Source organism: Rhodamnia argentea, chromosome 11 (genome assembly GCF_020921035.1).
Source record: "Rhodamnia argentea isolate NSW1041297 chromosome 11, ASM2092103v1, whole genome shotgun sequence".
NCBI classification, from domain to species: Eukaryota; Viridiplantae; Streptophyta; class Magnoliopsida; order Myrtales; family Myrtaceae; genus Rhodamnia; species Rhodamnia argentea.
The window spans coordinates 537,482-560,381 of NC_063160.1; the positions used below are offsets into that span (position 1 = coordinate 537,482).

General features: G+C 42.5%; 3 protein-coding genes and 1 long non-coding RNA gene across 4 annotated transcripts; 3 read left to right on the forward strand and 1 right to left on the reverse strand.

Moving 5' to 3' along the window:
* Positions 1 to 215: 215 nt before the first annotated feature.
* Positions 216 to 6,286, forward strand: LOC115755925 (cleft lip and palate transmembrane protein 1 homolog). Its single transcript, XM_030695531.2, has 12 exons — positions 216 to 497; positions 609 to 755; positions 882 to 996; positions 1,098 to 1,192; positions 1,390 to 1,481; positions 2,378 to 2,415; positions 3,197 to 3,432; positions 3,521 to 3,614; positions 3,700 to 3,890; positions 4,117 to 4,336; positions 5,392 to 5,559; positions 5,825 to 6,286. The coding sequence occupies exons 1-12, from the start codon at positions 285 to 287 to the stop codon at positions 5,974 to 5,976; spliced, it is 1,761 nt and encodes a 586-aa protein (XP_030551391.2). The 5' UTR covers positions 216 to 284; the 3' UTR covers positions 5,977 to 6,286.
* A 154-nt stretch (positions 6,287 to 6,440) lies between these two features.
* Positions 6,441 to 6,992, reverse strand: LOC115755935. The gene is made up of 2 exons (XR_004017175.2): positions 6,665 to 6,992; positions 6,441 to 6,546 (listed from the first exon to the last, which is right to left on the reverse strand). It is a non-coding gene; the product is annotated as an uncharacterized LOC115755935 (long non-coding RNA).
* Positions 6,993 to 12,797: 5,805 nt separating this feature from the next.
* LOC115755921 (PHD finger protein At1g33420-like) lies at positions 12,798 to 16,977 on the forward strand. Its single transcript, XM_030695522.2, has 5 exons — positions 12,798 to 13,218; positions 13,957 to 14,083; positions 14,184 to 14,399; positions 15,059 to 15,676; positions 15,939 to 16,977. Exons 1-5 carry the CDS (start codon positions 12,885 to 12,887, stop codon positions 16,765 to 16,767), a joined length of 2,124 nt encoding a protein of 707 aa, XP_030551382.2. The 5' UTR covers positions 12,798 to 12,884; the 3' UTR covers positions 16,768 to 16,977.
* A 2,015-nt stretch (positions 16,978 to 18,992) lies between these two features.
* On the forward strand, positions 18,993 to 20,941 carry LOC115755902 (peroxidase 47). Its single transcript, XM_048272301.1, has 4 exons — positions 18,993 to 19,394; positions 19,478 to 19,666; positions 19,744 to 19,906; positions 20,311 to 20,941. Exons 1-4 carry the CDS (start codon positions 19,137 to 19,139, stop codon positions 20,688 to 20,690), a joined length of 990 nt encoding a protein of 329 aa, XP_048128258.1. The 5' UTR covers positions 18,993 to 19,136; the 3' UTR covers positions 20,691 to 20,941.
* Positions 20,942 to 22,900: the final 1,959 nt, after the last annotated feature.

A 22,900-nucleotide genomic window follows, 5' to 3' on the forward strand; every position in this document is an offset into this window, starting at 1 on the left:
GTAAAGTAACATTTTATCAGATATTTGGTCGAGAAATAGGTTGTCGGGTTCTCACGTGTCCACTTGCGCTGTCGCATCATTACATGCCGTTCATAAAAATACGTAATTAAATAAATATAATTCGAAAATATCGACCTCCATCCGTCCAGTACAAACAATCCTAACATATAAAAAGGTGGAATCGTGCGCTGTTTAGGTCTCGAATATCGACTTCCGTCCGCGCTTCAGATCTCTCTCTCTCTCTCTCTCTCTCGCTGCATCGGTATCGCCACGAGCAAGAGAAGATGGCACCGCCGGCGGCCGCTGGAGGTGGCGGCGGAGGAGGAGGAGCAGGAGGAGAGCAGCAGCAGCAGCAGAGAGCGCAGGGCGGATTCAGTCTCACCGGAATCATCAGGATAGCCGTCTTCTGGTACTTCGCCTCCAAGTTCTTCTCCCCCAAGAAGCCCTCTGATCCTTCCATGCTCATGTCCAATCTCTTCCAGAAAGGCGAATCCCTGGTAAGACGCCAGCCTCCGCTCCATGCTCTGATTTGATTGCCACCCCCAATGACCTCTCTCTCTCTCTCTCGTCGGGGAGAGCCTCCTCAACTTTTTGCGCCTTTCTCGCAGGATATGTGGGTGTACCTCTCCGAACACGAGAAGTTCAATGACTTCGGTAGTGAAGGTGCGCTTGTTTGGCATGAGACCAACATTCCGTACGCTGATTGGGGACCGCACAGTACTCGTTCTCTTTCCTTGACCTATCATCCTTCCGAGGTAACGCAAATTCGTTGTCATCTGCTTTTGCACCTTCAAGGCCTAATTTTGATATGCGGTTGAAATCTAGCTTTTTGGTCATTTGAGTACACAAATTAGTAACGCTGGGAGGAACGTTGATTGCAGGCTCTGAAGCACAATGGGAGTCTCTACGCTCATGTCTTCTTTGCGCGATCTGGCTACCCTCCTGATCCGAGTGATCCCGAGTACCAGCCGCTTTCCGCTTTCGGGAAGACACACCGTATGTTGCTATTGCTTTACTTTTCTCCTCTTCTTTTTTTTTTTTTTGCTTGAGCTACATGGCTAGTTATTTCAAGGAACCTCCTCGCTTTGATCTTTCAGCTGTTGTGACACACTTGCCCAAGTCAAAGGCGGATAAAAGAAAGCGCTTGTTGGGTGGTCAGGGAGAATCTGATGGAGGTGGAAGCGTCTCTGAGGTTTCCCTGCCCTCTTTTTTATTTTTTATTTTTTTGTCTTTCATATGCGCTATTATTGATTTAGCAGTTGTATGTGCTACGTACCCCACCAGAAATTTACTGTTCGGTGTGCACTATACGCTATGCCACTTCCATGGCTTCATGTTTTCACCCATTTGATGGCTTTTTTGGTTTAACAACTTGTGTTTTGGGTCCAGGTTGTCGAAGAAGATAAGGATGAGGGCCCTGTTGAATGGATCCCATATTGGAAGCCAAATGTCACAATTAATCTCGTTGAGGACTTCACACGGTAATTTTGTCTTTCTTATGTTTTCTCAATTTTGGAATCAAGTAATGGAATAGGTAACCACGTTTTTATTCTAGTTGGCATGTCAACAAGCTTTATGCCACTAGTTCTGTGGTTGATGTTTGCTACGAAGGGTCCATTGAATTCGAGTTCACTCTTCTTGTTGAAAGTATGAAACCTATCATTTTGAGGTATTTTTTCTGCGTGTCAGTGACTCTGCCGATGTGTGGCCGCACTTTTGTGTCAACATAGTTGGTACTTTGCATTGATATGATAATGTAACTGTGTTTTAGTGTCTTATCCGCTCTATTTAGGTATGGAATGCATGTGACGCCAAATAGCTAACGGATAAAGATGCTTTTGTTGGCCGTCTTCCACCTTTACGACTTCAGCATTTAGTTAACTGGAGCTTGTCATTTTTCTTTTTCTTGCATATATTTGCTTGCTGCCTCATGAGTTTGAGGTGTTCTGTATCTTTTGAACTTGTAAAACCAATGAGCTGTTCTGGAAACTATATGAATGCAAAAGTGTTCGCAGATTGTTTCCCTTTTCCAGACCCTTACTGACAACTTGGCTTCATCATGTGGAGTTTGTTGGGCATTGCAATCCCTAGTTAGCTTTAGATTGTAAAAATATACTAGTTCTTTTCTAAGGAAGAAGAACAAACAATATTGTAGAAGTGAATGGTCCAAACCATTTAAAGTTTTGTCTCTGCCAAGTTTATTCTCTAATCTGTCCTATCAATCAGTTGTTCTCGTTATCAAGTACCTCTTCAGCATTAGGAAGAAGTCATAATGTTGTCGATCTCTGTGTCTTCATCTGCTTCTTGGATTACTTGGGTTGCTTTCCTCAGCATCTTATTTAGCCCTTATAACTCATCATTGGTGATCTATTGGCAGGTATCCTCACAACGCTGTACCGCCAAATGTTGCTCCTTGTATCCTTGATAATTTCCGTGCTTTTACCTTTGCAATTGTTGATAAAAATGCAGTTGGCTGCCGTGATTTTCGTTGGGTTTGGCTGCTGTGATTTTCGTTGGGTTTTCATCGTGTTCGCTATTTGTGTTTATTCATTGGGCATCTTGAACTGTGCTTAATGAAGAAATAATGGTTATGCATGCACCATACATATGTGGAATGTTATAAGGTGCTTCTCTATCAATTTTTCAGAATTTGGTTGATATTCTGATGATGGAGATGTCTACTATTGTCATGGTGCAGAATGGGCCTTCAAGGATGAGATAATGTTGACTCTATTGCCTATTAAAAAATAAAGAAGGTTTAGACTGTTTTGGTTGTTATTTGACTGTATACATCACGAGTCATAAACTTTTTTGCAGTAATGGCTTCTGAAAGTGCATTCTCAGTTCTGATGGACTTCTCTAAACATATATGTGTTGTCATTCGGTTATTATTAATTTTTCTCGAGACGTTACTTTAGCTGAGTGGTTAGATGAATTGTTTGATCCACATGCTTCTCAAGCTCCAAAAAGGAAAAAAATTTCTTCAAAGATTTGCACTTCATGATTTACTTTTTCTGTTTGCGATTTATTCACTTTTCATGAATGGAACATCTATTTTTTGTAGAGATATATATGGAGACTTTTATTTCTATGTTCTGATCATATTGTGTCTTGCTTTTGGGATAAACTAGCTTTCCTACCATGTTGATGGAATCAATACTTCTAGACGTTAATCTTCTTGACTCTATATATCCAGACTTGAATGTTGAACCTAGTACAGGAAGTTATTATCCAACTATCTACTTCAACGAATTTTGGTTGCTTAGAAATAAGTTGATACCCATTAATGAGACGGTGGATGAAGTGCCACTAAATCTGGAGGTGGGTCCAATCAGCATGACGAAGTGGCAATTATTTTTACAAATTGATCAATCATTTCAAGTCCATCGCAGTTATGGAAGTATGCTTGAGGGGGAGTCTGATGAACTTAAGGTACTTCTCCTTTCATGTGTGCTCTTCACTCTTTATTACTTGCCGTGTTTATTTGGTTTTGCAATTTGATCTCTTCTTTAAATTCCAGAGGGTATTCTTGGAAGGAAATCCATATCTCCTGGGGATCACAATGGTTGTTTCAGTACTTCATTCAGTGTTTGACTTCCTCGCGTTCAAGAATGGTACGAATTTAGTAGGCATTGATATCCGAGCAGTCTCACTTGGGCAGGATGATGGCTAATAAATATCTATTTGATTTCTCTGTAGATATCCAATTTTGGAACAAAAACAAGTCTATGGAGGGTCTTTCTGCAAAGTCTGTCGTTGTGAACTTCATTAGTCAGCTCATTGTATTCCTTTATCTGCTTGACAATGACACATCATGGATGATACTGGCAAGTTCTGGAGTTGGTTGCTGCATAGAGTTCTGGAAGATTGGGAAGGCAATGCACATAGAGGTATTGTTAAGAAAGCATGCATGAGCTTTTCTTGTAGGCATCTCTGTTTAGGGCTGCACAGGAGTAAGCATGATCCCACTCTTGTGAATTTCTTTAGTTTACTCTCTTAATCTAACACAAGGAGAAATCCAATAGTAACACAATGATGTTATGCTCTGTGGGTTGCATTAATACTTCTAAATTGTCCAGTTTTCCCAGTGTCTTAACTCTTCTCTTTCATCTCTAGATTGATAGGAGTGGCAAGATACCCATGTTGAAGTTTCGTGATCGGGAATCGTATGCAGGGAACAAAACGAAAGAATATGATGATCTTGCTATGAAGTATCTCTCCTATGTTCTTTTCTTCCTTGTGGCATGCTCTTCAGTTTACTCCCTTATGTATGAGAGCCACAAGAGCTGGTATTCATGGATTCTCTCTTCACTCACAAGCTGTGTTTACATGTTTGGTAAGTCTTCTCCCGTACACTCCACTCATATAAGGGAATGGAAAGTAGGAGCTAGTAAAAAAAGTGGTTGGGCATTTCTGTCAAGTGTCTTCTGCTACCTTTGTTTTTTGGCCTCCGTCTTTCCGCTACTTCTGCTGTATCTTAGTTCTATTTGCAATGATACTATGTCATTCTTGAGCTGCTGATCTCAAGTTTAGGTCACAACCACTACTTTGACTATGAACTAATCCACTCAATATACTGAGGTGGAAAAAAATCCTATGTACTTCCAAAATGTAGAGAATTATGATGACTTTAAATAGTACATGGTTTTCAAAATTTTGAGGTGTTCAGCGTAAAGTAAAAGCCTGATACTCTAAGATGGAGCCTGAAGCCATACCGAACACTTGTGGAACTTTTTTCCATACCAATCAAGAGGAAACATGAGTAGCAGAATGTGCATGTAGCATTTCTTGAAGTCTCTTTGCTGTCCCCTAAGTATATGCTTTGTACTGCTCTATTATGATTTCCTTGCCTAACCTTTGTCTGGTTATAATTCTTTTGGGAGTTAACCTTCTACTTGGAAAAGTTTCACTTTTGTCATGCCCTAGTAATTGAAATGATTTGAATATTGAGCATACTTCATGCGAATTCTTTCAACTTTACAGTTGAATCAAGACTTGGGGTTATGGAATCTTTTGCATGTTTTCTTGCTAGTGTACAATAGTTGATAAGTTCAGTCATAGTCATTTGGCCACGTATAATACATGTTTGTCAGTGATCCTTTCGGAATTTTTAAGTATTGATGCTAAACCTTCTTGCCCTGAGATTCTTCAAAGGTACTTATTACTTTGTTTTGCTTTTGTTTTTGGGCTTTCAATTTTATTCTGTATGTTCTTGCGAAGGATGTCTGTCTCTCTTGTTCTACCTTGGTTATTTGTGATAGTGATCTCTCTTATCAAATGACAGAGAGCAGAACTGCCCTAAAGTTTGGATTAACTGCTATTGTTGCAGGGAATATAGATTGTCGTCATTTTGCTCTAGTTTTTAAATTTCCTGTCACTCTGTGGTTGCAGGGTTCATCACAATGTGCCCTCAGTTATTCATAAACTATAAACTGAAGTCAGTGGCACATCTACCTTGGAGACAGATGACATACAAGTTTCTGAACACCATCATTGATGATCTCTTTGCCTTTGTCATTAAAATGCCAACACTTCATCGGCTCTCTGTCTTCCGCGATGGTAATCTAATCATTTGTAGCTAATTTATCTTCTTGCTACCAAACTGAGTAAATTGTATCTGTGGAGGTTTATGGTCATTGACACACTAGCGCACTTAAGTTATGGCCCTTTCCTCTCTTTTTAAAATAATCAAAATTAAGTTGGTTGTCTGATCTACAATATTGTGCTGGATTATTCTCTACTGCCTTCTGAATCTGCTGTTCTAGTCTTTTTGTCTGGTTGTTATCAGCAATTTTCATATTTGTTTCGCGGTGGTATTGTGCAGACATTATTTTCCTGATATATGTGTACCAAAGATGGGTATACCCTGTTGACAAGACACGCGTCAATGAATTTGGATTCGCCGGTGAAGATGTTCAAGCATCCCAGGGTGCAGAGGTGGTTTCCTCGACGGAAGGGGATAAGAAAACAAACTGAGCCACCATTGATCCATTTGAGACAAGGCCTCTGGCACAGGATGTGCAGCTAAGATCGGGAGTGTCTCTCGCTTGCTTCCCATTTTTCTTTTGTTTACAGTTATTAACTTTGGCAAATTTTGGCTTGTTTAGCATTTGTAGGATATATGTACACACACTTATTTAAGGAAGGCTTGTAGGCAGGGTAGCATCCTACAGAATAGCGGGGCCTAGCGGCATGCAAGGAGCTCTGAGCTTTTTAAGGAGCTTTGCAGTTCCTTCTTGCACACACCATGTCCATGACCGTGATATTAATTGCCTTTTTCTTCTTCGATGGCAGCTCTACATTCCGTAACAAAATGTTTAGATAGACCGCTTGGTCCTTTTCTTGATTATTGTTTGGTTTGAGTGTGTTTTTTTCTTTCTTACAGTTTGAACTCACACGTCCATGTGTGTTATTATTGTAACCATGCATTTTTTTTTTAGTTAGATGTTTCAGAGGAAAAAGATTGCCTTTAATTTCTGAGTAATTGCAAGAAATGCAAATGTACGGCATTCTGGTCTTATTTCAAGGAGTGTGAGTCGTCCTTGACTGAGACTGACCTTTCTTTAGCAGTTGCTAGCTTTTGCAGTGTTTCTGCTCTATGATTTTGGACCAACCTTTTATATGGTGAGGGTCAACGCGTTCTTTCCTTGGTCTTGTTCTATACTATGCCTTTCCCTTGCTGCTGGAGGCCATTGACTCTTAGCAAATGGAATGCTATTATCTTTGATACGAGGGGACTTTGGATGTTTGGTATGGAGCATTGCGATTATCTTTGGTATGGGTGCGATTATCTTTTTCCGCACACTACTGTTCATCTTCTTCGCTAGAGAGTTCCTATTCATCGACTATGGCGGCCCAATCTTGTTCTGAGGTTACAATTGTCAACTGAGGGATTGTATGAGCTTCTGGGAACGCCAGCCAATCCACGTCTATGGTCGGTGGTGAGCCATTGAACCTTTAGATATGGAGGCTTGTCCCATGGCATGGAGTTCGTCGAGATCTTGAGCGATGCCGTGGCGGAGCTCGAAGTCATTAAGTTTGGCCAAGATCTTGAAGGCCTTAAGACTTGTCTGGTGAAGACGATAAACAGTAAGAATAAGTAAGAAAAGGAAAAGAAAAAAAAAAGTAAAGGAAGAAAAATCAGAAAAAAGGGGAAAAAATGAAAAATGATATGGTTTTGATATATAACTGATTTGGTAATTCTTCTTGAAGTTTTTTAATCAGTTTCTTCTATGTTTAGTGGCTTATAATCTGAGTTAATCTTTGTCGATAATCATTAGATGGTCTCAATGCCTCTTGTTTCAATCGTGTTAAAGGATAATAATACCCCGCCTCGAATATAAACATGAAGTAAAGTCAAAATAAGGTTAACAGTACATGAATAGAATAGGGTGTCGGTCACAATAAATAGATGCATTATAATTTAATTAAGACAAGAGAAGAACATCTGTTTAAAAAGCATGCTGTTTTTTTTTAGTTCAACAAAATTTCACAAGACATACTAGAGCTATTGGAGAAAGTATATCTCAACACCACCAACATAATAGGATAATGTGCTGGGAGACGGGTCTTGGGTTACTCATCAAGCCTTATTTTCATACTCGTTTTGGTCTTATACTTTTTAAGCTGTTGCATATCTAATAAATCGTCTACCTACACCGGTTTTAGGATCCAAATTTCCTTTTGAGGCTCTTTTCGACTCTCGTCGAAATTATAAGAAATTTCGAGTTTTTAGTTGCTTGTATTATACTTATAGCAAGCATGAACTTAAATATAGATTAAAACTTTATATTTTTCTTACTTATTCTTGCAATCAAAGTGCTTACAAGTGTTGAGATTCTCAACAAAACAAAGTGTTTTGTCTCCAGTCATGTGGTGTTTACCGAGTCCATCTTTCCCTACTCCAATCTCAATCCAATCTGCACCACCTCAAATTACCTGTGCGCAATCTCGTCTCTTAATGAAGAATTCAGCTACCTTTCAACACTAGACGTTTAATCCCCACCATCACAAGTCATCAGCAACACAAGCTCCTATGCCTCCCACGGAGTCGTACGCTTCATCCGGCCCCTCTACCACAGTTCCATCAATACTTACACGTTCCCATCTGATGATTACTTGCTATTAGAATAACATATAGAAAACCCAAACCAACACACTCAGCTACCAGACATCCTTGGCCTCCCTCTATTGAACTAACATGTGTTTCCTGAGCCTTAAAAGACCTGAACTGGCACGTTTCTTTGGCGGAGAAATTTAATGTGACTCTAAAATGATACATGGCGCCTTTTTCCTTGGCTCATCATAATGTGCAAATGGATATTTTAAGTTAAGCAGAAACCATATTGTAGCATAGCTTGGTACAGAGCGCGCCTTATCGCCAAGGGATCCAACCAATGGTCCGGACTTAACTATGATCATACTTCCAATCCAATTGTTAAACCAACCCCGTCTTATCAACTGGTTGGCCTCTTCTATAATGGACGCTAACAATGCTTTCTTCCATGGCACTCTTATGAAGGACGTCTATATGCATCAACCATCGGGGTTTGTCGATTAATCACATCCTAATCATATATGTCAACTGAAGAAGGCTATTTACAGTCTTAAGCAAGCCCCTTGCAATGTTATTGAGCATTCAATTCCTTTGTCATTTCATTTGGATTTGTCCAAACAAAATCAAATTCCTTACTTTTTATATACAAACATGATGGTATAATTGCTTATTTCTTAATCTATGTATATAATATGATCAAAATAAAGTGACACGAAATTTTTGCAACTATTTTTTGGAGCTCTTGCGGGTAAATTTTTACAGGATCTAGGGGGCTCTATATTACTTCTTGGAATTGAGGTGATCCGCACAAAGTCCGGTCTCTTTTTCACACGACACAAGCATGTAAGGGACATTCTTATCAAGCAACCATGCTTGGAGCCTAGGGGATTGCTACCCCAATGCCACTAAACCTTCTTAGTCATGCATCAACCAACAAAGTTGCATTAGTGTGCTATTAAACATGTTTTATGTTATCTCAAAGGGACTGCCAATCTTGGCTTGCATTTACAATGTAGTCCCTCTTCATTGCTATATACACTTTTCTAATGTTGATTGGGCATAAAATCCAAATGGTCGTAAGTCTATAACTGCCTACGTTGTTTATATCAAATGAAATCCTATATTGTGGTGCTCTCGAAAACAATGATCTGTTGCTTGTTCATTCACGGAAGTCGAGTATCATGCTATCGTTACGACACCCTTTGAGCTCACATGGATTTGATCCCTCTTGCATGAACTTGGAGTATCTTCTCATGATGACCTGAAAATCCTCACCGGTTTAAGAGTGGATTAACATTTATTGAGTTCGGATTATTGGGTAAGATTTAAGGGATTATCATCTGAACTCATTGGTATTTTTTAGGATTTGTTATTGGCCCGGTAATATTTTTAGGGATATTAAGTGTTTGATTTAGGTCCCATCGGATCAAATATATGTAAAATTAGGACAACCGGGAGAAGAAGCATGACGTGGCGAGCCACATGTCAGCATGTGGCCAAGCGGTGTGCCGCGTGTCACCACCACGGTGCATGTGGCAAAGAAGGTGCCACATGTCATCGTGGGGTGGCACGTGGTTGATACATGTCACGGACATGTGACATGTGTTGCCGCACGGATAATCTGAAGATGACTCGCCCAAGATGACCGAGTCCACCTTGCTTCCCCTATATAAACCTTTGGAGTCAATTCATTCGTCGTATGATCGTCAGAATGTAGTCACTCTGCTTCCGTATATCCTCTAAGACCCCCGACCCTTGCTTGCCATCCAAGACCATTGTCCGTCCGCTTCACCTCATCATCGGCGCCGTCGTCGCCCTTGGTAGTCCGACCGCCGGTGTGATGTCGGCATTTGCCCTAGCCTTGGCCGCCCGTTCATTTGTCCAATTGTTCATTCGTTGTTTTCTCGATTATTCGAGGCAAGTTGATTTCTAGTCCCGATTATTGGATTATCTATGGTTTTTCTATTGTGAACATTGTTTGCCGATCTATTTTGGTTGTGATAGCATTGATTTGGATATTCTGAGATTTTGAGATCCTAGCCTTGAGGATCCTAGACTCTGGTTTGATAAACCTTGATTTGTGGTGATTATGGCTTTGGTGAGATTCTATCATTGGATTCTAATTGAGTTTATCAGTAGATTCTGGTTGATTCTATCCTTGGATTCTGATTGAGTTTATCGTTGGATTCTGATTGAGTTTGGAATTCTATCCTTTGGATTACCTTGGATTTTGATGAGGTGACTTTGATTGCAATTCTGCGATTCTATAACTAGTTTAGTCGTTCGACCTAGGAATTTACTTGCGGAGCCTTGAGCTCACCCCCGTTGATAATACCTTTTTCGGACGAGCAAGCTAACTGGAGGCGATAGATGATGATACTGAAAATTGGAAGTAGATTACCTCTTGTTATAATATTCCCATGTGAATATTGTAAATAAGTGAAGTGGCCGTATGAATTTGTAATAAAGAGTAGTTGATGTAGTTGAATAAACGAGATATGAATAAGAGTGTGTAAGTCAAGTTGTTGAATGATCTTGTTGTTTCAAATATGTGTTATCTAGTTAGTGAAACCCATGAAAGGCCATACCCTTTAGTAGGCGTGCCTGCCATTGAATGTTTTGTATTCCATGCACTTGTGTCCGTATGGCCGTCCGGTTTGATTTTCTATTTTAGAGCTTTCATATGCGCCAATTACTCCGAAAGATTAATTAAAGAGAAACGCGAGTATAGCAATCCCTTCAAGTGTGGCGGTTTGGGATGCTACACTTATTTAGCCACACCTAGCATTTAGTGTGACAATGTTAGTACTATTTACATGTGCGTCAATCCTGTTTTTCATTATAAAATGAAACACATTGCCATTGATTATCATTTTATCTGCGACATGGTTGACAAAGGTCACTTGCGGGTATGTTGTGTGTCCAATCATGGTCAACTCGCAGATACACTAACAAAGCCTCTTGTATGAAAATTAGAGGTGTCAACTATGGGTAAGTAAAGTTTTAATAAATGAGTTGCTAATGGATTTGAGTTGTAAGCCTTTCTTATATGTGGATCCATATAAATTATAAATGTTATTAGTTGAGTTAACCTATTCATGAGATAACATTCTCTTGAACAGTTTGTATATCTTTTACATTTTGAATTTTTGAATTTTTTATTTTTTTTAATTTTATTTTTCTTTAGGCAAGGGTCGGTTGTCGACCCACCCTGGATTTCATAAATAAAAAAAAGGAAAATAAAATAAAAAAGTAGAATTTTTTTTAATGAAAGTATAAAAAATTATCCATTAGATTTTTATTGCATGGAAGTGTTTTGGTAATATAATTTTCAAATAAGAAACAATTTTTCTTATATTAGGTTACATATGCAAGTGTTTAAGTAATATGTGTCGAGTCGGGTACGGGTTGTTAGATTTTTATTACATGAGAATCGAGCAAAACGGGTCGAATGGGTCAATCTAGATCGAACCATTTTAGACCCGACTTAACTCACCCCGTTTAACAAGTCTAACGACAACGCTTTATTCATGTACGGTCTAAGATCGGCGTTCGCGATTAAACGCCTCTCTTGCGGGGGTGTATGGGAGAAGTCAATGTTGGCCACAACCAAGCAATTCCAGAGTTTACTCTCAATCAGATCAAGACCAATCAAGCAATTCCTGCACTCTTGGCAAGCGCAGTAAGAGTTTCCAAAGTTGAAAAATTCATGCTTATCTTTCCTTGCGTGGAGAATTTTATCTTCCCTAACATAGAGACGGGGACACTAGCCTTGGAAATGTTATTTTATGGCATTGATTCTGGCCAATAATGTCTTTCCATGAATTACATTTTAAGAAATGAAAAAAAGTAAAGATGACCTTTACCCAAATTCTTCAGCAACAGCATCGCAATCCCTATCCCTATCCCTATCCCTTATGTTAGTCTTCACCTGTACGGAAAGATAAATCCGCATCTCTCCTACCGTCGCCACGTTAGGACACGACAATATTTACCTTAATCTTCACAAATTATGAACTGCGAACAAGAATTACCATTTCATAATATGGGATTCTACAAATATGAACATGATTAAATTAATGTGTGGGTGCGAATGCGATAAATCAAATTTGAGTAAAAATTAGAATTGTTAAAAAAAAGATAAAAAAAGGAAATCGATAATTATTTTTTTTTTTGGCCCTTTTCGTTAGGGAACGGCAAAAAGGGGTAATTAATGACGCATTGACCGACGATCTTCCCGAGGTGATGACCGCTGAGTCATCATTGATTGCTTTGCGACGTGGACAAACGTCTTTCCCCCACGAACGACGTCGCAACGCAAGCGATGACTCATGCGAGGGTAATCCCGTAATTTCACTCCCGAAGCCGGCCTCCTAAATATAATGTAATGATAATAATAAAAAAAAAGATAAAAGAAAAAGCTTCGCATTGTTTTCTGGGTCGGTCCCGAAAGCAGTAAATGTTAATCTCTCTCTCTCTCTCCTCTCAAACCGACTCAAAGAAGAACAAATTTCTCGCGATCTCCCAAACCTTTTTTCCTTTTTAATTACAAAACAACCTCTGAAAATTAATTAAATTTTTTTTTCATTATTTTGTGTTTTTCTTTAAGTTCCGCCATGGAAATCGACGAATAAGCAGCGACGAAGAAGCAGCAGCCGCAACAGATTTGTACCCCCGCATCGTCATCCACCCCCACCCCCCGCACCACAATCGAATCTCACAGCCTCACAACCCCTTCCGCCTCTCCCCCGATCTCCGGCCCCCCAGATCCGCCACCCCCTCTGGCAAGATCTGACCCCCACGCCCCACCATAGCAGCTCTCGGGACCATGGTCGTTGTCTCCGGCAGGCCGATGAAGCGCATGAAGAGGCGGGTCACGGCCGACCTCTTCGACTTCCTCACCTTCCCCTCCTCGTCCGCCTCCGGGGGAGGCGGGGGTGCCCCGTTCAGGGCGAGGGTCAAGGAGTTCCTCTCCAGGCACGCCGTGCTGCCTCCCCCCTCCTCGCTCTTCCCCCACCTGACGACGTGGCAGGTGCTGTTCCGGGTGGGGGACGTGGTGACGGGTGGCCCCGACCCCTCTCCGGCGGTGGTGTGCCTCGACGTGGTGGAGGAGGAAGTTTCCAGATCCAGATCCGTGTACTGCGACCAGTGCCGAGTCGTCGGTGAGTTCACTCGCGAGTCACGCGCGGTTTCGCTTTTGGTTTTTGGTTTTTGGTTGAGCCTCGCGAGCGATGTGAGCGGCCCGGCGGGCCGTTGGTCCCGATGTGTCGTGCCGATTCCAAACTTGAACATCTCGCGATACGAGACGAAAACGAGATATTGATGGTGGAGTGTAGTTTTGGTGGATAGGGAACGGTCAAGATCGACGACACGCTGGTGGAACCCCGCGAATTATTATATTGTTTGTTCTTTTTTTTTTAATGTTAAATAAATAAATGAGTTAAATAGGAAAAAAAGAGAGAGAGAGGGCACTCCACTTGGTCAAGTACGTGGCACGATGCTGAGTTGGCATTGGCCCACCATCTAGGACAGGACAGCTGTGGTCCACTGACATCATTATGAATGACTGCTTTATCAAAAAGACAGTTCGGCAAATTGCCTTGCCACGTCGCACTTGCTCCCATCCGACAATGATCTATCGTGCTTTCTTGACTGGGATTTTGTGGGATGGAAAATTGTTTCTTTCCCCTTTTTTTTTTTTATTGTTTTGGAATTATTTCGTTGCCGGATGAATGAGTGAAAATGTTGATCTGCTGTTACTGGTCCGGTTCCTTCTTGGCGTTTCTTGGTCCTGGATTCACGGTTCATACAATTTCCCTTTTTGACTTGATTCATTGAGGTTTCTCGAGGTTAGTAGCAGATGTTGATTTTGGGAATTGAATTGTGGTTTGATTCTGAAGGGTGGAGCGGGCATCCGGTGTGCGGGAAGCGGTACCATTTCATAATCAAGGCCGACGGGAGCTCCATCGGTGGACACCACAAGCCCTGCATCTGCTGTGGTGATCTCTTGCACTTCTCCGAGTCCAGGTGACCTGCCTACCCCCTCTTTCTTCCTACCCATTTGGATCGTCGGTCATGTGTTGACCGCTTTGTTGGGTTTTCTTGCTTTTTTTTTTTTTGGCTGCAGGTGCAAGTCTTGCAACCATGTGATGACCGAGGATGATGTGGAGGACTGGGTGTTTCACCAGCTGGAGAACACGACCCACCTTTTGCACGCTGTGGTCCACTCCAATGGGTTCGGCCATCTGCTCAGAGTCAATGGCCGGGAAGGGGGTTCCAGGTTCCTTTCCGGCTGTCACATTATGGATTTCTGGGATCGCCTTTGTAAAGCGCTTGGAGTGAGGTTAGGATTCTCGCGATTCTGTACCTACCTGCCTCTGTCTGGTTCCTTCATTTTTGTACCCAAAGTTGGACTTTCCGATGAAGTTAGAAGCAACTTCTCTTTCCATCCTCTTGTTGTTAGCTTAGCTTAGGATTAGCTTGTAGTTCTACCTTATGCTGGCTTGCAATTCCAATATGTTCACTGATTCCCAGTCCTCTCAAGAGGAAGGATTCCATGGAGATTATATCTTTCCTTTCCTCTGCTCCTGCTCCTGCTCCTCGCTCCCGTTAGAACAGTTAGAACATTTATTGGACGAAAAGGTAAAAAAATAAAGGGAAGTAAAAAAGGTAATTAGTGGACAATAATTTGTGAGGAAAAGATGAAGAGAAGGAGACACTGAGGCAATTGCGGACATCTGAAGCAAAACGTGCGGAAGTAGAAGCTAGGGTGAGATGTCATCTTATTGCAAGCATATGGCATGGGCTTCTGTTGGGAGTATCCGAGTATGATATTCCTTTGTGAGATTAGTTGTCATTTCCATCTATTCAATTCTCTCTGGTGTTTTATGTATATGTTTCACTGTTCCAATGTCCGCATACTGATTTTATTGGTCGCACCATATATTTTCTGGACAAGCAGTCTGTTAAACTTGGACATTTTTCTTTTCCATGCATGAGCAGAAAGGTTAGCGTTATGGACGTATCTAAAAAGTTTGGGTTGGAATATCGACTGCTGCATGCTGTCACCAAGGGACACCCGTGGTATGGTGAGTGGGGTTATGAATTCGGCACCGGTAGCTTCGGTATCACAAGGGATGCCTATAATAGGTCTGTGGAAAGCCTCTCCAGCCTGCCTCTGTCAACCTTCCTCTCTCAAGAATGGAACCCTTCTTCTCGCTTGCCGGACGTTATCTCATTCTACCAATCCTTGTCCAAGCACGAGCTTGTAAATATAAAGGATCTCTTTTGTTTTTTATTGAGTTTGATCCATGGAGCTCGGAAATCCTCCTCGAGAGATGGTGATGCCATCTTTAACAAGGTTAGGTCCCGTGATTGTGGGTCCTTGGGTTCTTGGACAAGAAGTGAGGTTGAACGAGTGGAAGAAGCCATAGTGAGGGTGTTACGGGCCGTCTCCAGTTCTAATTGGGTAACTAGGCGTGCGCTCAGGGGTGCTGCTTATAGAGTAGCATCTGCGGAGCTTCTTGATCACTGTCTTCGGGAGCTCGGGCATAAATCCGTCTCTAGTGCGATGGTCATTAGCTCTCGGTGGAATCCTGATTCTGGTGATTTTGAATACAGGTCAGTTGTCAGTCAGCTTCGAGGTGCTTCTTTATTTGATAGATACTTTCAGACAGACAATGACCATGTGACTCGATTTGGACAACTATTGTCCATTCAGTTAAGCCAGTCCTTTGTAGATTTCCCGAGTTCACCGATGCCATGTTCTTTCCAACTATCTTCTCCTTAGAGTTTGCTTCACGCTTCTTCCCTTACTGTTACTGCTGTATTCTTTGCATATGTCAAGTTTCTGTTTCTCAACACACATTAACCTATATCACAGGCTTGAGCCTGGAGGCACTGCATCCACTGCAAATGCGTCCGGCAAGAAGTCTTCCTTTATCAGTCGTCCATCAGAGGATAATCTCATACGGGATTTGAGATATTTGTACGACTCTATTCTTCATCCTCATAGAATGTCGAATGAAGGAACTCATGCGACGGATTATGTGGAGGCAGCCCAGAGACTCCTTGATTGCAAGCAATTCATGAAAGACTACAGGGCGGAAGGAGCGCCATCAACCGCGAACCCATTTTCAATCTCTCTGCTGTGTTGGGTGGAACTGGCAGATCACGCAATGTCAAGTACAACATGTCCTCCGGAATTAATTATTTTGTCGCCAAATGCTACAGTTTCTGACCTTAAGCACGAGGTGGCGAGAGCTTTTCAAGATGTATATCTGATGTGTAGAAGATTCCAAGCGGATGACCTACTTGACTATAGAGGTGTTGATGATTCCACCCAGGTCAAGCATCTAATGGGTCTGACTAACTTAGTTCGTGTTCGGGGGAGATGCTTCGTGAAAAATGGGGTTAGCAAGTACAGAATGGAGAGAGGCCTCGAGAACTGGACGGTGGATTGCAGGTGTGGAGCCAAGGACGATGACGGGGAGAGAATGTTAGCATGCGACGTGTGCAGCGTGTGGCAGCACACGAGGTGCTCAGGCATAAACGACTTGGAGTCGGTTCCTGCGAGGTTCATTTGCGGCGGGTGCAGGAGCTCTGGCGAGATGATCAAGGCAAGCGAGGATGACGAGGAGGACAAGGCAAAAGCTTCCATCATTGACATTCAGGTTGATCAGATGCTAACCGATGGTGTTCTTATGCTGTAAATGCCCTCTACACTATAAATTATTCTAGTGAAGTTGACCCTTAGGGAGGACCGCGTGGGAAGTTGTACATAAATGGAAACAAACAGCTGGACAGAAGATGCTTCAACGCTTAATCTTGCGCCGTGTTTTCTTCAAACTTGTAAATGTTTTTGTGTCTCTCTCTCTCTTTCCGAATGGAAAAGTGAAAAGGAAAAAGGTTTAGCTCGGTTACTTACAAAGTCTAGTGTGATAATAGAATTGCCCTTGTTCAGGCAGTTGATGCACATCTCTAGTTGACTGCATGTTTTCACTTTGACGAGAATGCCTGCCATTGTTTCTCTCAGACGTGTAGTGAAAACACGTGCAAAGTTGCATTTTGTATGATGCTACAAGCTGTCTTCATTATGCCATCTGTTTGGCACAAACAAGGAACAAGGCACAAAGCTGGAACGTCCAGGAAAGATGGAAAGAAATTTGAAGGAGCTCGTTATGTTTGATTCGCTTTGCTTTGCTTGTACCCTTCTCTAATGAAATCTCATTTTCTACTGGGCTGTGGACCTAATTCAAAGGCTCAAGGACCTGCATGCGCATATAACACTGGACCCTCTTCGGTGGACGACTAGTGCTCCATCTCCTTTTTTAGTTTCTATTGAATCGACAATTGTTTTGACGGGACAATTCGTGGCAGCCTGGAGAGAGGAGAGCGGCTGGATGATCATTATTTTCGGTTTCGTTTATTTCGGGAAAAATCAAGATAAATCAGCCCCTTCTATTTTCGTCATATAGCATCTTTTAATAGATGGGTCGACGAATATGGATAAATGTAATTTAAGAGAAGAAGTGAATAGTTTTTTTTTAATTTTTAATTTTGAGAAGTGAGGTGGGGTGTGTGAACCTCACACTACAATGTTGGTGGTCACTGGACGGTGGATGCAAAATCTCCAATCATGAACAGCAATTCGTCAAACATTATGGATTGGAGAATGCGTGTGAGGTGCACTAACGCTCACGGGGGGACAGACGATGGTATCAACTTTTTCCAAAGCACTCTGTCAGCTTCTCCCATTCCCACATCACAACAGGAGTAGGAGTAGGTACATTTCTGCTTTTGCCTCATCCGATCTGATCTGCTCATATTGGAGAACAGCTGCAATTTATGTTAATGTCACGCACTTCGACTCCCTTCAGACCCACATGGTCCAATCCAGCAGCAGCCGCCATGCATGAATGTATTTCGTGAGGTGAGGTGGTCATCGTTTGCTTTGCCTTATCTCCACTGCCCTGCTGAGGAACAATCCATCACCCTTTGTCTAAAACCATTTTGATCAGCTCCTGCTGAATACATTCCCACCTTTTGTAGGGTTTAAAACAGGGATCAGCAAGCTTCTAGAAACCGGGATTTCTTGCAGAGTTGAGTTCTTCAGACGAGTCATTATCGCTACAACTGTTGAAATTATTATTGCTAAAACTATGTCTAAGGTTTGATTAGTAAAACTACGTGCACTTTTGGAAGCTCATGAGACCCGAAGAAAGCGATGTTAGAATGAATGGTTGCCCTGGCAAAACCACACAATAACATGGCATGAAAACCAAAACACCACTCACCTCTACATGGCTCTTGTAATAGTTTATGGGGTTAAGCCTGTTTTAAGCTTTCTTCATGGCCTACCAACCCTTATAATCTCATCATTGTGTATCACTTTTATAACAAATGGGCATGGCGCTCGTTTCAAACAAGATATTACCGGCCATATGCATGTCAGTGTGGAGCTGCACTTTTGGCTGAATCATCAGGTATGTTATGACTCCCGTGTCATGATATGTTGCATCAAGCTAATTGATTGATCTGAAAATGCTACCACTAAGATAATTCGTTGTGCAGCAGAGAAGGTAATGGTGGTTACTGGACTGCCACAATGGCTGAGTCCAGCACCAAACCTGCTTTTTAAAGTCAACTTTGCTGAATAAAAACACAGCATTTCCATCTCTTAATGGGTGCATGAAACCAATGAGCATCGAGGCCGTTGCATGATTCAGTGGCGACCTGTTACGTGTCCAACGAAACCGGTCGGGGCGGGATTACTCGAAAACAATGAGGAAGTCATCACGTCGTGGAGGAGGAGATAGACCCCACTATCTTGGACTTTTCCCATGTGGATGAGCCAGTGTGTTTGATTGCGCATAAACTTTCTATTATTTACTCTAAATCTGTGCAACTTATCTGCAAGGTAAACCGTTGCAATCATACGCGTTTCTGTTCATATTGTTCATCTTATATAAGGACAACACTTGGGACTTACTTTTGAAGGAGCTGGACGCTGCTCTTCAACATAGCCATTGCCTTAGAGTCCCGAGATACCTTCGAATCTCCAACGCAGGTGGGAGCAGTGATGGCGAGGGTGAAGAAGAGAGCGGCGGCGATGGCGGCGGCGGATGTGATGTGGGTGATGCTGTTGATGGAGATGATGGGGTTGAGCGGGTCGTTCAGGTTCGGGGTAGGAGTTGATGGGGTGAGGATGGACTACTACCTCATGTCCTGCCCCTTCGCCGAGCAGATCGTGATGAACACTGTCACCTCCGCCCTCCAGTCCGACCCTACTCTCGCCGCTGGCCTCCTCCGCATGCATTTCCACGACTGCTTCATTCAGGTCGTCCACTCTAAACCCTTAAGCTTAAGTCACAGCATGGATGCAGTTGAGAACCTGAACATGGATTATATGTGGGTGTACAGGGATGTGATGGGTCGGTGTTGATAGATTCGACCAAGGACAACACGGCGGAGAAAGACTCCCCGGCAAATTTGAGCTTGAGAGGGTACCAAGTGATCGACGATGCGAAAGAGCAGATCGAAGAGCAATGCCCCGGCGTCGTCTCCTGTGCCGACATCTTGGCTATGGCAGCCAGAGATGCTGTGTTTTTGGTAATCTCTTGTGCCTACGTCCTTCTTAGTCATCTCATCGACTCTCTCTTTTTAACTCTCAATTATATGAATTACAGGCGGGAGGTCCAAGATACGAGATACCAAAAGGGAGGAAGGACGGATCGAGATCGAGGATAGAGGACACCATCAACCTCCCCGCTCCGACCTTCAACGCCTCCGAACTCATTCGCATTTTCGGACAGCACGGCTTCTCCGCCAAAGAGATGGTCGCTTTGTCCGGTATACCAAGGAACCTTTTCATCCGTCTATCCGAGTCAATCATCGTTTGTTTTCGAAAGAAAGCTCTCGGAATCATCATCGGGTGAACATTAATCAGAATCGACCATAACATCATCGTGCTCTGAATTGTAAATCATCTCCCGAGCATCGAATGCTATTCAAGTCAATCTAAGGATCGAAATAGATCTATAGGAGTGACGACCGACTCTTTAGATTATAGATGCATGACCCACAAAAATTAATTAAATGTGCGAATCGAGTGTCGATCTTATTATAATTGGTTTGGTAAAGAAGAAAGCTGCTGACAAAGTAATTTGTCTTGTTTTTATGTGGGGGTGGGTCATACAAATCTTTAATCTAGGATCACCTCCGCTTTTGACATCCATTATCTGGGTGCGTGATAGGTGCACACACGTTGGGAGTGGCCAGGTGCTCGTCGTTCAAGCAACGGCTGAGAAACTCCGACCCGACCCTCGACTCCGGCTTCGCCCAGACGCTGTCCAAGACGTGCAGCGCTGGGGACACCGCGGAGCAGCCCTTCGATGCCACGCGCAACGCCTTCGACAACGCCTACTACAACGCCCTGGTCAAGAGGGCGGGCGTGCTGACCTCGGACCAGACCCTGTTCGCCAGCGCCCAGACCAGAGGGACGGTGAGCGGGTACGCCATGAACCAGGCCATGTTCTTCTTCGACTTCCAGCAGGCCATGCTCAAGATGAGCCTGCTCGACGTTAAGGAAGGCTCCACCGGCGAAGTCCGTCTCAATTGCCGCAAAATCAACTGATCCAGTCCCTCGTTCCTCCGTCGTCCTCCGTCGCCGGCCTTTGATTTTGCCCGGAGATATGTACGGCGGACATGACTAGCTCATCACATGTAACATCATCTACACTAGTTCATCCTGCCCGATACATGGCTGTAACTTTTTGTGAGATCATGTATTGTCGTGTGTGGAGTCACAAATGTTTACCAATATGGGTGCTTGTTAGTTTGATTTTTGTGTAGTCAATGAAATAAAATAATGTCCAGCGTGAGGTGTGTTATCCATAAAAGAGAGATTATTTTATTTCTGAGATCAAAAGTAATACTTATAAGCTTAGGATTAAGCATAGTACAATTACATATTTAACCCAAACTTGTTAATATTCTAAAGTAATAAAGCTAACACTCCCAGGCCTAACTTATGATAAATATATAAAACTCATCCATGTCGAAGAGGCTTTGTGGAGATGTCTGCTAATTGCTCTTCAAAACTTGTGTGCACCAACCGTATGTCTCCATGGTTCACCTTTTCCCGAACAAAATGACAATCCACCTCTATATGTTTCGTTAGCTCGTGAAACACTGGATTGCTAGCAATATAAATAGCAGATCGATTACCACAATAGAAAATAGATGATCCGGTTATAGGCAGTCCAATCCCAATTAACAACATATGAACCCATTGAAGTTCACCTGTAACATTGGTCATAGCACGATACTCGGTCTCTACACTAGATCAATAAATGACAGATCGCGTCTTGCTTTTCCACGACACAAGATTACCATTAAGGAGAACACAATATCTTGAAGTAGACCAGCAATCTATAGAGCAACCAGCCCAATCTGCATTAGAATATCCTATCACCTCCAAAGACTCAAGGTTAGAATAACCGGCTATACGAAGATGATCCCGATTGTGGAACACAAGTCTTTGACCCGGAGCTCCCTTCAAATAACGAACAATTTGTAAGGCGGCTTGCCAATTGAATAGTACGAGAAGAGCTCATAAATTGACTCACCATACTAACAACAAATGAAATATCCGAATGAGTAATAGTAAGTAAATTCAACTTGCCCACTAACCAGCGATACTTTTCCGGATCATGAAGAAGTTATCTGTGTTAATTATCAAACCTCACTCTAGGGTCCATAAGTGCATCACTAGGCTTAGCATCATGTAAGCCACCCTCCTTAAGAATGTCAAGAGTATACTTTCGCTGGGAGAAAGCAATACTGCCATTAGCATAGGCAACTTTGATGCCAAGAAAATATTGAAGACGACCTAAGTCTTTAGTGTTAAACTCCTTCCGTAGAAACTACTTGAGTCGTTGTATGCCTTCAACATTATTTCTCGTGACAATGATATCATTAACATAGACAACAAAATTAACGCACCCTTTTGAAGATGACATATTAAATATTGAGTAATTCGGATCGCACTAATGCATGCTAAAAGTGATAACCGCATCACCGAAGCGGCCAAACTAAGTACGAGGAGATTGCTTAAGTCCATAAAGAGCTTTTTGCAACCATCACACTTTCTCTCCCCGAGCAACAAATCCAGGTGGTTGATCTATGATATACTTCCTCGTGAAGATCACCATGAAGGAATGCATTCTTGACATTAAGCTGATGAAGAGTCCACTAAGATCGAGCAATCAAGGAAACAACAATACGGACAAAAGGAATTTTGGCTATCGAAGAAAACGTCTCATCATAATCGATACCATAAGTTTGAGTATAGCCTTTTGCTACAACACGCGCATTTAAGCGCTCAACTGGATAGTGTTTGACAAGAAAGGCTTAGCAACAACCCACTAATTGTTTATTAGCCGACATCGGAACCAGCTCCCAAGTTTTGTTGTGATGTAATGCAATCCTCTCCTGTTCTATGGCACGAGCCCAACCCGGATGGGCCAATGCCTCCCGCACACTACTCAACACAGACATAGATGCAAGAGATGACACAAAGATAGACATATGAGGGATTAAGTTATGATAAGAAACAAAATGAGAAAGAGGCTATCGAGATAGAGTATGGTGAGCAATAGGAGAACCGGCAGGAGACAATGGAAGAGGATTGGAAGCCTGGACAAGAGGTGGTGGTGGTGGGACGCTCGATTATGGAGAGGTAAGGCCCCAAACAGGCCGAGAACCACGTTGCGGAATCGGTGCCGGTGATCCTAGATCCAATGGAGCATTATTAGAAGTTACAGGCGGTGACTTCGGTAGAGA